The sequence below is a fragment of the Lasioglossum baleicum genome, chromosome 8, assembly GCF_051020765.1.
Source record: "Lasioglossum baleicum chromosome 8, iyLasBale1, whole genome shotgun sequence".
Classification (NCBI taxonomy): domain Eukaryota; kingdom Metazoa; phylum Arthropoda; class Insecta; order Hymenoptera; family Halictidae; genus Lasioglossum; species Lasioglossum baleicum.
Genome location: NC_134936.1, coordinates 14,153,736 through 14,167,026, shown reverse-complemented (window position 1 = coordinate 14,167,026; position 13,291 = coordinate 14,153,736). Strand labels below are relative to the sequence as shown.

At 50.2% G+C, this 13,291-nt stretch overlaps 2 protein-coding genes across 4 annotated transcripts in view; one reads left to right on the top strand and one right to left on the bottom strand.

Moving 5' to 3' along the window:
* The window catches only part of Dtn (transmembrane protein 132C dtn), a 36,138-nt gene that overhangs the window by 15,568 nt on the left and 7,279 nt on the right, over nt 1–13,291 (bottom strand). For all 3 annotated transcript variants that reach the window (XM_076428744.1, XM_076428742.1, XM_076428743.1), the window contains exons 4-5: nt 7,428–7,571; nt 1,035–1,266 (exon numbers count right to left, since the gene is read on the bottom strand). In XM_076428744.1, coding sequence (XP_076284859.1) covers nt 1,035–1,266; nt 7,428–7,571 — 376 coding nt within the window. The remainder of the gene's footprint in view (nt 1–1,034; nt 1,267–7,427; nt 7,572–13,291) is intronic.
* LOC143211279 (uncharacterized) lies at nt 5,512–7,297 on the top strand. Its single transcript, XM_076428791.1, has one exon. The coding sequence runs from the start codon at nt 5,582–5,584 to the stop codon at nt 6,779–6,781; it is 1,200 nt and encodes a 399-aa protein (XP_076284906.1). The 5' UTR covers nt 5,512–5,581; the 3' UTR covers nt 6,782–7,297.

Below are 13,291 nucleotides of genomic sequence, written 5' to 3'. Positions count from 1 at the left end.
AGAGTGAGGGCGTGGGCACGGGTGGACGGTTCGGTTCGGGGTTGGCTGGCCTGAGAATCATGCCAGTCCCTGCCAGAGACCGGCGATATTGGCTCGTCCCTCCCGAGCCACCTGGATTCCTCTATTCCCAAGGCTGGCGCGATCCTGTCGCGGAATTCCGCACGTCCGCCGGCACAGTTGGCGAGAATGAAAATCGTTCGACACGTATAACCCGCCAACCGACCGGCACGCTGCGAGAACAACCGTTCGAAATTATACTCGGAACCACCCTTTATCCCTTACCTTTCCTCGAAATCGCAAACGTAATCCGCCGCCGGATGCTCGAAACTGGTCGCGGAACCGTTCGCGACTTGTTTCGGGCCACGTTCCCCTACGACACTGTTTTCCATGTTTATTATTCCGCGCTCTATTCGAAAATAGGAATGCCCGCGACGTGGATGTTGTCTCGTTCATGGAATCGTTTCATCGGAGATTACGCGACTTATTAAAACAGTGCGGGTCGACGATCCTCTCTGGAAACTGTTTCGTTCAGAGATCCCGTTTACGCTCTCGACGACTTCATTGATCGTGATGTCTGGATCCGTTTGGACCCCCGTTCGTAAACTTTCTACGCTCGTATTTTCGAGCATCTCTTTGGTAGACTTAATAGGAATCATTGACAAGCTGAAATTGTCCTAGATGTATTTATCGAGCTTCTCTAATTGGACCTAATAGAAATAATTGACTAGAAGCTGGAGAAGTCGCATGAAGCCTTTGAACGGCTCGATCGAAATGGACCCACGTATCGCCGAGAGTTAACCCATTTGCATCGCGGGGAATTCAGGAGGGAAAGTAAAATTACGTTATAGTGGAGAAACTAATTGCTGGACTTGCGGATTGAAATAAATATTGTCCGACATTTGCTTCTGTTTTGAATGAACAAATGGAAAATGATACAACAGCATTATTACACGTTTTGGTCAGAAACGCGTAAGATCAGCAATGTACTAATTACTGAAGAGAACAATGGGGTTGATCTTTGGCGGTGCTCTTACCTTCGAGATAGGCAGGACAGCCTGTATATCGTCCTTCTGTATCTCGAACCGAGCCTGCAGCTTCCGTCTCTCAGGATGATGATCCCGCATCCCGTTGAATTGAGACGAGCCGTTGTCCTCTTCGTCCTCGAAGGTGTAACGCACGCCCCACACGATGCGACCGCCGTCCCAATTTCCTTCAACCCCCTCCTCGCTGGCTTCCAGAAGCATCGTCAGGATTTCCTCCGCCGATCTGAACAAGGAAACACAGCGATCTTAGTCCGGTGACCCTACGACCCATCTTTCTCCCTAAGGAAACACGTCCCGACCCCTCGTTTCCACCGCGGCAAATTGCTTCATTCCCGTGGAAACTGGTTGCGAGCTACCGTATGTACTTTATTCGTACGCGATACGGGAACACGAGGCCAGGCCACGCTCTCTCGCAGTCCTAGATTGTCTATGATCCAGCCCTCGGATCCATTCGACCATCCCCAGTGCTCGGACACTGTCTGACGCAGCAGATAGCCGCCTGCGGGCCAAATTGCGAACAAATGCAATTCGATCCGACAGGAGTCTCATAGCCTGTCGAACATCTCCGCGATTAGTTGCCGAAATAAATTCTTGCGATCAAGACAATCTTCGAACTCGTCCGACCGATCAGCTAACATCTCTGGACCCCTAGGATTTCTTTGAATAATTGCAAGAGACTGCTTCGGCTTCACCAATCAGGAATCGAAGTTGACGAGTCCATGTGCATAGGAAATTAACATTTGTCACGTATGTTTATTCTCTTTTAAAGGGTATATACGAATACTTTCAGTCCCTCATTGTATATGCTATCACTGCTACCGAACATAGCTGAAATACGCCTAATTGCACATAACATATCGAGAAATCGGTCTACAGATAAGTAATTGTAAAAATGTGCAATCACAACATCCCTATAATGTTTGTTTTAATACGGAATCACATTGCATTTCGATTAATTCCAGTTGTACAGGTTTTGCATTCCAAATTCACGCTTCTGTAAGTCAATTTCACCTTTCTGCAAGTCAATTTCACCTTTCCATAAATCAATTTCACTTTTCTGTGAATCAATTTCACCCGTTTGCAAATCAATTTAACCTTTCTGCAAATTAATTTCATCCTTTTGTAAATCAAACTCAACCTTTTACAGGTAAAGTATTTTTAAGTTAGTTTTTGTAAACAAAATCAAATTAAATGTATTCAAATTTATTTATTTAAATTATTTATTGCAATGATGTACATCAAATACTTATTTTAAAGTAATTATCAATTCATTAACTTTGTAATGTACGAAAATTTCATTCAATTTCACTTCTCTGTAAATTAATTTTATCCGTGTGCAATTCAATTTCACCCATCTGTAAATCAAATTCAACCTTTTACAGATAAAGTATTTTTAAGTAAGTTTTTGTAAAAAAATCAGATGAAAATTTAAATTTATTTATTTAAATTTATTTATTGCAAAGATGTACATCAAATACTTATTTAAAAGTAATTACCAATTCATTAACTTTGTAATGTGCGCAAACTGTGTGTAGAATAGTGTAAATATGTACATATATTCAGCGTAGCCATTTTCTGATTAATAAATTTTAGAAATGAAAATACATATTTATTGAAGCGTAATGAGTATTGAGTTTTTCCTCGCAGTAATGACATCGTTCACGTGTGTCTAAATAAATATATAATTTAATCGAGCTAAATAAATAATTATTTTTTAATATCCTTAATGGGTAATGAAAATTAATTTGCAAAATGGTGAAATTGATTTACAGAAAGGTGAAATTGTCTTGCCAAAGGGTGAATGTGGAGTGTAAAACCTATAAATGATCATCAACAGTTTCAAAGTTTTTGGTCGGACCGCAAAATACTTGTCCACAGGCTGCGTGTTTGGCATGCCTGCTCTAGAGCCAACATCTCTGTACCCCTAATATTTCTTTGAACATCTGCAAGACTGCTTCGGCCTCATCAATCAGTAGTCGAAGTTGACGAGTCATATGCATAGGAAATGAAAATTTGTGTGGTATGTTAAAGGTAGCACCAGAACGGATCGATAACTGTCCGATGGTGGAACTTTTTGGCGAGATTAGGTATGGAGGATGGGTGTCTCTCGCCTCCTTTGTTTTCTATGGGGAGTTGCCGGGTAATCGCCGGGCTAAACCGCCGTCGCGTCCAGAGTTTGCCGTCGGGTTCGAGCCGCTGACGAGAATTTGAACAGTTAGAGGAGACGATGGGGGTGTTTGTAGTTCACAAATGGCCGGGGTTACGTAACGGCATGCGGCACGGCGCTGCAGGGCGCTGCAGGGCGCTGCGAAAACGGGGAAACGTTACATGGAAACGCAACGACAACCCGTCGGTACCTGTGAGTCGGGTCGTTATGCCGGGTCCGCGGTTGGGCGTGAACGAGAGATCCTGGGCGAAATGGACGGCTATTACGACCGGATTTACGGGTCGAGACGATCGTGTTCGCAGACGGTTCCCGATGAGATTGAAGGGTAGCACGCGTCTGGCTTCGTTTCGCGGCGCAACGAGTTCAAGGATCGCGGGATTTACACGGGAAATTCGACGCCTCTGACGGAAAATTCTCGGATAGGACTTCGCCCGGGCGAGAGAGCAAAGGTGGACGATTCGTCGATCGTTGTTTAGACGGAACGAGTTCGTTTTTCCTCCTTGCGAAAATTTCCGCGAACGCTCGGAGATATCGCGATGCTCCGAGATGCCCGATCCCATTCCCCGGCTGATCGAGACGCGATCCAACGATCGAGAAAAAGAGACAGAGAGCGAGAAGACCGAACGAAATTAAACGGGGAATTTTTCGTCGTAGCCGGGGAAAGGAATCCGAACCCGGCCGCCTGAAGACGACGTCCAGCGACGTCGACGCCGACTAAAATGGGACCGGATCGAAGGGAAATAGAAGCGAAAGGAAGCTGGAATAAAATTAGCAGGCGAGCAGAGTAATTCTCGAGTCGATAGATTCGCGCTTTAAGCTCCGCGCACACCGGCCCCATTGTTCACGCTTCTCGCTCGGGAAAATTGCGAGTCGACGTACCTCGGAATCCGGAACGTCTGGAACGGCTGAAAATGTGATAATCGCTCCGTGAAACGGAAAAGTCTAGTAATACAATCGTGTAAATAATGGGAACTGGTAAGCTACACTCGGTTGCACAGTAAAAACATAAAAGCTGACGCTTCGAATGCGGCGCATCTTTAATCGATCGCCGTTGTACGCACTAGAATCTATCTATAAGTAATGCGTAGGATTCGGCTAACGTTGCTATAACGCAAATATAATTCGCAGTACATTGATAAGAAAACGTGGAGCGCTCCGAAACGATAACAAGATATTCCGAGCAACGATTATCGGGAGCATAGGTCTCGATGCTGCTTATTTTTGCGATCGTTCGTCCGAGAAACACCCTGGCAATCAGCTACTATGATGCCGCGCAATTCGCGGGAAAAATAGACGAGGAGAGGCGAAGAGAAAAAGAGAATGACGGCGAGAGCGGGGGAATCGAACCAGAGCATCGCAGGGTTAGCTGCGATAACGACTGCAACGATACAGTGATACTCACACGGTACTTTTACTTTTTCCGCGTGGCCCACCGAAACGAACGTTCCCGATAAAATCTTCTTCGAATCCTCGGTCGTACCACCGGCTTTTCCGGCGTTCGTTTACGGTGTGTCGTTTGCATACACCGCCCCTCCCTCCTCTGGAACAGCCCCCGGGCATCCGGCACGGTTCTCCGAATCTCAAATCGCGGATTATGTCGCACAGCTCGGTGAATTGGCTCGACTACGAATACACGGAATCGATTCCTTCGTTTCGCGAGAACAACGGTGCGCCAGGGGATGCCACCCTCGGGAAAATTGTCTGATCCGATAAACTATGACGTCTCGCACGCGTAAATACGAAGATTCGCAGCGAACCGAAAACAACCGAAATAAACACAAAATGTACAGCGAAAGAACGGAACACAAAATGGTGGGCCAGGAGAGACTCTGGTTCTGATGTTTCTACAACTTCTATTATTCGGGGGAACAATTAACTCTCCGCAATTATTCCGTGCGCATTTATTTCGAGCAGCGGTGGCTCGACCTACAAAAATAAGACAATTGCTAGAACTAAGGGAGAAAGAGAGAGAGAGAGAGAGAGAGAGAGAAAAAAAAAAGGTTGGAAGAAAAGTAACCGAGTTAAAAGGGGGATAAAAAGAAACGGTGTTTGTCTCCCCATCGGGATTCTATGGCCTCCGCCGAGATTAGAAAAGGGTCGGGACCAGGAGAGGACAAAGCCAATTCCGTGCGGAACGACGTTAAGAAGGATCGCCGCGCAATTTTCCCCGCTAACCCAATAGCGGAGTAATCATTGTCGGCAGCGATCCATCAGCATCCGCTCGGACGTGAGTACCACTGGCTCCGATACGCGCGACGATTCCTCCGATCGCGATTCTAGCCGGGGCTATAAAAGCTCGCGACTGGTCGCGGCGAACAATTCGATATCAACGTATCGACGCGAGAGTTCATCTCGTGGAGGAGAGAGTAAAATGCGCGTCAGCGCGGTGATAATAATTTCCTGGGCGGCGTTCGCGGTGATCTACACCGAGGCGCACCCGTTGATCGTTTCGATCGAGGAGGACAAGCTGAAGCTGCCGAACGAGCGTAACATACCGGAAGTCGAGGCGAACGTGCTGATCGCGGCGGCGAATCCGAACGTGATTAATACCCCGAACGAGGATACGTCGAACACCAAGGAAACATGGTGGCCGAACGAAGCGAGGACGGACGAGCCCGACGTGCTGATCGAAGAAGACGAAGAGATTTTCAAGAGACTGGCGCGGTATGCTAAAAAGAAGAAGGACGACGACAGCAGTAGCAGCAGCAGCAGTAGCAGTAGCAGTTCCTCGAGCGAGAGCGACGACGACGACGATAAAAAGAAGAGCAAGTGCCAGAAGAACGGTGACGACGACGATGATGACAGCGACGACAGCGACGACGATAAGTGCAAGAAGAAGAAAAAGAAGGGCAAATGCAAGGACGATGATGACAGTGACGACAGCGATGATAGCGACGACGACGATAAGTGCAAAAAGAAGAAGAAGAAGAAGAAGGGCAAGAGCAAGTGCAAGAACAACGATGACTCTGACGACGACGACGACTCCGATGACGATGACAAAAAGGACAACAAGATAAAGTGTGGGGATCACGGAGACAACGAAGAAGCTTGCAGAGGCATCAAAGCTTACCGCAGGAGACGGGACGTGGAGGATAACGATTCGAGCAGCTCGTCCGAGGAGAAGAAGGAGAAGCAGAGGACACCGCGGTTTGCTGAAGACGAGACTGGTAAGGATTCGAGCAGCTCGTCCGAGGAGAAGAAAGGAAAGCAGAGGACACCAAGGTTTGCTGAAGACGAGACTGGCAAGGACTCGAGTAGCTCCTCCGAGGAGAAGAAAGGAAAGCAGAGGACACCAAGGTTTGCTGAAGACGAGACTGGTAAGGATTCGAGCAGCTCCTCCGAGGAGAAGAAAGAAAAGCAAAGGACGCCAAGGTTTGCTGAAGATGAGACTGGCAAGGACTCGAGTAGCTCCTCCGAGGAGAAGAAAGAAAAGCAGAGAACACCACGGTTTGCTGAAGATGAGACTGGCAAGGACTCGAGCAGCTCGTCCGAAGAGAAGAAAGGGAAGCAGAGGACACCAAGGTTTGCTGAAGACGAGACTGGCAAGGACTCCGAGCAGCTCCTCGTCTGAGGAGAAGCCAAATGAAGGTTTTTGGGGGTCGCTGATTACGAATCTGAACTTAAAATTTAAAAACCAACATAGCGAATCCAATATGACTTAAATAAATGGTTTTTTCTCTAAAAAAATTTGTACAGTAATGCTCTTTGATCTCTAATTATGAGTTGAAATATATTTTCGGCCACGATTTCGCCGCCGTTTGGACACACGAGGAGGAGGAGAAGAAGAAGGGACCTACGCAGTAGAACTATCGAATCAAACTCGTCTGGCGAAGAAGAGGAGAAAGATCGGATCGGAATCTGAAAAGAGTCAACAACTACTCGTAGCTACATTGTGACGCTGCTTTGCTTCGCATCGAAAGATCCAACGAATGCAGTGTCACGCGTCGGACATTGATATCTTTCGTCAACAACTATTCTCGTGGATCCTTCCGCAGCCATTCTTCTGCTCGGACCCGCATGTATTCGAGCAGACGTCACGTCTGCCGCTTTTTTCAGGGATTGACGTAATAAAGTGGGAGTACACGGATCTTCTGGTGCTTTCTTTGCCCCGTTCCCAGCCTCTTGGTCTCCTAACCCCCGCGGAAACCTGAACGAGGTGCCGTTCTCTCCTCCGTCGGATAATAAAAGTCCCCTCGGCAAAATTGTGACGTACTTACGCGCTTGGTACTCTAGGCACGCTGTCCTTTCGCCTCGCGATGAACAGCGCGATCGTGTTCTTCGTGTTTATGTCGATCTCCACCGTCCAGTTCGGGCTGCTCGGCGAGGCTCCCAGGATCTTCACGCCGGACTTCACCCTGGCCCTGTGGAAAACAGGAATACGGGCAATCAGTATTTTTTTTCCGTTGAGGCAATGCTTACTTTCGCGTTAAAGTATCGGGAGATTGGTGTTTCAAACGAAGAGGAATTCTTCTGCTGGCGGATTTAGCTCGTTACTCGTTCTTTATGATTCCAAACATGGCTTAAGACTCGTCGAGGTTCAGTTTATGCTCTTGGCAGTGCATTTGCCGGGCATAATAGAGCGAACGACTTCATTCGTGCGAGGAGGACGATAAGATCTGCACAGTCCAACCGAATAATTTTTCTATGGCATAGTAAACCGGTGATTTTGGTTCGTTGACCCGTCGAACGAGGTAAATCAAGGCATTAAGTCGCGTCGTCGTTTGGTGACTGCACGCGACGTTACGGACTGACGCGGATAAAATATGAACGGCGCGAAACGCGGATGAAAACGACGAAGTTCCCCCGTCGAGATAGCAGGCGATAATAAGTTTAACAAGTTGAAAGCGGAACAGAGAAGACGGTGGTGGGAGGAAGAAGAAATCTGTCGTAAAAAGGCGGGGAGCGGTAGGAGTTCAAGGGTGAGGCGATTCCCTCGGTTTCCTCTCTTTAACGTCGCCGCGATTTAGCCGGGCAATTATCGGCTCGCGACGGCCATCGCATCGCCGATTAACCCGCCCGCTTGCCAATTTCATCTGGACGAGAGGAAATTCCGTGACGCGACCGTGTAGCGGTTTTCCTCGAAAAACCGGCGAAACCGTTCAAAGAGAACGGAGTCGACGCACGAATATCTGGCTTCGCAAGTTGCCGGTTGCGCTCTAACAATTGTAGCTAATTAGATAGCCATTACGCGGCGCGCGGGTGAATTGAAGCGCGCTCGCAATTAGCCCAATTATCCCCGCGCCGCGGCACGGTGTTTCGCCGATGCCGCGAACTCCTCGAACCGAGAGCACTAAACTTTTCCGGGACGACGATTCTTTCGATTATCCCGGGCCAATTGCAAACGAAGCGTCACCTTCGTACGTACATATCGGATTTCCGTTCGATCGCGTCGCGTCGCCCGGGGCGTATGCACCCTCCGTGTGGGCGGCACAGTTTCATCAGCGGTCCCCGTCGCAATAACCACGTTCCACGGTCTATCTATCTATCTATCTTTTGGCCGCTCGCTAATCTCGCCTCGATATTCGCGACGGGCGACGGCTGGCCGAGGTGAGGGGGGTCTCCAACCGTTTCATTTAGATCAATATATTGATGCATACACATGCATTATAGACGCGTGAAAACGCATTCGATGCGCGACAAACAAATAGTTGAATATTTTAACGCGCCCGTTCCGGCAAACGCTCAATTATTCATCCGGATTTTAAAAGTGATTCCTGCCGTTGATACGTCGAGAGCGCGCGGGTATCGGATACAACAGGGTCGATAGAGTAATCGCTACATCAAAGTTAATCCTTTGCGCTCGGAGACTTTTCTCAGATCATCTGACACAGAAAGCATTCGCTCGCGAAGCCTGCAGTGAAATATCAAATGACCCCTTCAGAAGAGAACTGCGCAAAGGGTTAATAGTATTTTGGTTCTCCGACACACAGAACTTTTCAGGAATTCGAGGACTGGCAGAGGATCGACAGAATCCAGCCCGGGAGGGATCGAAGAGCCATCGGCAGAGGATAGCAGAAGGAAAGCCGATCCTCTCGCGATTACAAAACGCCCGGTCGGAAATTGAATTTCGACGAGAGAGAGAGAAAGGCATGGGTGAAATGCGGGGTTCGATGGCGGCCATTCTGGAGTCGAGCGTCGAGGAGGAGGCTCGAGACAAATCGTCGTTTCCGAGCGGAGTTCATATCGCTTTTTTTCACAAGCTTTCGCGCCTCGGAAACCGTTGCCGCGTCGACGATCCACTCGACGGCCGAGCCCTCGTAATTACACCGGAAAACGTGCGCGAGCGTTCGTCGTGTTTCCGCGTGGAACCAGCAGCGCGCCGTACACGAACCGTGCGCGCTCGTCATACCGACGACACGACGACGCGAAGCTCGGCGTCCGCGTATTCGGTTATTTCTCGATGGTTTGCCGAACAAATTTTGTAAATAAATGTCCCGTCGCTGCGCTTTTACGCGTCGAAAAACCGGGCCACCAGCGACGCGGACCATGGGAGGACGCCACGTTGATTTATGCCATGGTGGACAAATTCTTGGTAACTGGTAATTGCTACAGAGAACGCATTTTAGCTGCTACATTTATCCCTTCCGACCGTTGGTGCGTAATTCGCGATAACACAATGGTGAATTAACCCCGCTGTTTTTACGGGCTGTTGAAGCTACGGTTCGAATAAGCGACAACGAATATGGCGGTCACCGGGTGATGAACGCTATTGATTCGTTTAAAAATAATCGTCACAAAATTAGTGGAAATTCGCTGGATTTAGAGTAGCGCTCACATCGTGGCGCGCGATCGTTGCTCCGAGGGGGAAAATCTGAGAACTAAGAACTCGGCTGAAACGATAAGCCAGACAAAGCTCTCCGGATGCATTTTTCACAGGAAACGCAAGCAACGACACCTCGAAGAAGACGGAGGATACACGGTGCTTTAAAATGCGAGTAGCATGTCCCGGGTCCCGTGACGCGAGTTACTGACACGGCCGCGTCGGAACATCCATGGTTTTCTAAAATCGCTTTGCCCACACGGGCGGGCGCGCGCGAAACTGTCTGCCTTTCAAAGCAACATTGATTGACACTCGATAGAGAGGAGGTTAAAGCTTCCCCTTTCGTGGGTTCCAATTTCAGACGCCATCGATCCGCGTGGCACGGTTACAACATCGTCGTGTGCCCGGATGATCCGGCGGCCCGCGCCCGATCCGCTAAATTAGTCAGAAGAATCCTCGTATTTGATCGAATTCGGGATTGTGGAGCAAGGGGAATCGATTTTGTCGGCCGGCAGACTGTCGGCAGGTTCTTGGCCGAAATAGCGAGCGTGTCTGTGTCCGTCGAAAGTATGTGCCGCAGACATGCGGGAATCATTCATCCGTCGGCGGTGGTCGCGCCGCGTCGCGTCGCGGTTTGCTGCGCAAGATTGCAATTTAAGCCGCGGAGTTCCGAGGCGGCGCGGATTCGCGGAGCACTTCCGGTTCGCAATATCGGGACGCTCATAATGAGAAATCTACGTAGCGAATCGGAGACGGCTGCGCAATTAAAGCGTCCCGAAAACGCGGATTAACGCGAGGAGCGAGCGAGAGAGGCGAGGAAACGGCGAAACGACGGTAATACGTTTTAATTAGAGGAACGCGCGGGAATCGTATGCGAGAACGCCTAATCCCGTCGTCGAAAAAGGAGAGGGAGGCGCGGGAAAATTAATCCTGGTCGTTAATTATGGCGGGCGTCAAAGGGTGAGCGGTCGGAGTTTCCGCCTGCGAGAGAGACGCGAGGGGGAAAAAAAGAAGGTTCCTCGGCCCGCGCGACGAGGGAGCACGGGAAAGACCGTGAGCTAGGGAAAACGAAGTTTCGAAGCGCGAGACGCGCTCCACATTTCCAGGCAGCTGGATCAAAACGAAGTTTCGAATGGGACGCGGAACGGGCTCGAGGCAAATGCCGATCAGTAGCTTCGTCACGGAAGGGAAAATGCTGCTCGTGCGCCGCCACTCGAAAGGACGTTTGCCCGGCGCACGGCGCGGCGCGGCGCGGCGTCGCGACGCCAACTCGGCTCGACTCTAGCCGCCTACGCTCTCTCGCCGAGTCTTTGCTCTCGAGAATTCACGCTCCAGTTACGTGACCGGGTCACGGGGTCAGCGTCAGGGGAAGGCTACGGTGGTGCCGTAGGATCACGTCGCCGTCTATCCGACGCCACGCTAGATAGATATCTATGCCTCTCTGCTCTATGCGCTCTTTACGCTCTTTGCTCATCCAACGCCGCGTCACGACAACCCGCTATCAATCGCGACTCGAGCCCCGCCAACAGTGTTTCATGGTCCGCGAGCGAAGACACCGGAATTCTCCGCACCGGAAACAGGATTGCCAGCCGAAAAACCCTACGGGTATTTTTCTTTCCGGATCCGTCGAAGCTTCCCTCGCGCCTCAAAGCCAAATCTCCTTGTCCCCCTTGCGGTTTTCCCTTGTACATCTACCGCACGGTGTATCCAGTCCTTCGTGTATTCCAATTTGATGCAAGAAGACGGCCAACAGTTAAAAATAGATTTTAAGAAGTTGGTGAAAACCTTCCGAGTGTTGAAGGGTGCTAAGATCAAAGATCATGATGCGGAACTCTCGTTCATTCGCAGCGCGCTCTGTATGGATGAAACGCGAACGAAGCGGTCACTGAATGGGGATCAAGATGGTCAAGGTGGTCTTTTACGATCGCGACAGATTTCGCCGGTAGATGGACAACATCTGGAAGATTGAACTTTCCATCCCGCGCGCGGTTGCTTTGCTATCTCCAAGCCTAAAGCCGGATAGTAAAAGAGCAATCTCTCCGGGAGCATGAATCTCGTTTCTCGCTCGGCGAAAGCACCCCCGACTTTCGTGGAAGTTATAAAATCGGAGGCTGGCGTTTCTGATTCGAGCCACGTATTATTATTATCTCTTTCGCGGGATGCGAATCTATTCAATTCGAGGCGCGAGAACGCGGAGGAAGTTTCGAGGAAGAGTTCGCAGGTCTCTCAAAATCGCAGGCGAATTTTCTGCTCGTGGATAAGCCTCGGGACGTTATCATAAGACGGGAAAACCGCCGACGCGTCGGAGAGCGGGTAACCTGATCGAGCCCGGGGTCTCCTCGCCTTCGTTTCGCCGATAGATCCGTATTTTCCGACGGGGGGTTGTGAAAAAGGGGGTGAGAAAGAAGAAGCAGGGGGATGGCAGAGTGTCGAGCATCATAGGACGAAATCGATATTCGCAGCGAGCGCACGAAAATCGGTCGCATGAATTATCGAGAGACCGTTTCCCGGGGGCGCAAATAGACGCGATGCTGCGCGGCGTGGAGCGGAATGGAGCGGCGTGGCTTACCGGGGAGGCAAAGGGACCGATTAATTCGATCGACGATGCAAAACAAGTGGCGGATTCGATTTGCGTGGCCGTCGACCGGCTAAGTCTTCCGCTTCGGCCTCGTTTTCCCCGCATCGTGGAGCGGCGAGGAACGGAGCGGAGCGGAACGTGTGCTGGTTCACGCAGCCCCGGAAGCACGCGCGAGAGGATCGATAACGCGCCGAGGCGCGCGCGATCAAACGAGAAGAGCAGCGTGCTCGTCTTTTTCTCCAAATCGAATTACACCTGGTCGAGGCCGATTATCCGGAGCAAACGAACCCCGACCCGCGGGATAATTAAGTTAAACCCGGTTAGCAGCGAATTAGGGTTACGGAAGGTTGCGGGAGTCCGCCGGCGATATTCACCGGGCGAGCGAAAAGGCCATTCCTGCGGGGGAACGGTGAAAAAAAGCGAGCACCGCCACGCCATGCTATGCCGAGCAACGCCGCGCCGGGGAGAGACAAGAATTGGCCGGCATTTCAAAAGAACCATAAGCACAAAAGAGGGCGGCAGCCCTTTCTGCAGCGGCTTCGAACGGACACGCGCTCCGAATCCCGACGGGATTACACTGAAAATATTGTTCGTCGATCGCTCGCCAGAGAATTTCTCTCGGCTTTCGCTTCGCAGGCATGTTCAAGGCGATCGTTCTTACAGCCGCCTCGCGCAATTAGCTACCGGCCGAGCAAATTAACCCCGGAGACCAGCGACACCGCCGTGAGCCAATCACAAGTTTC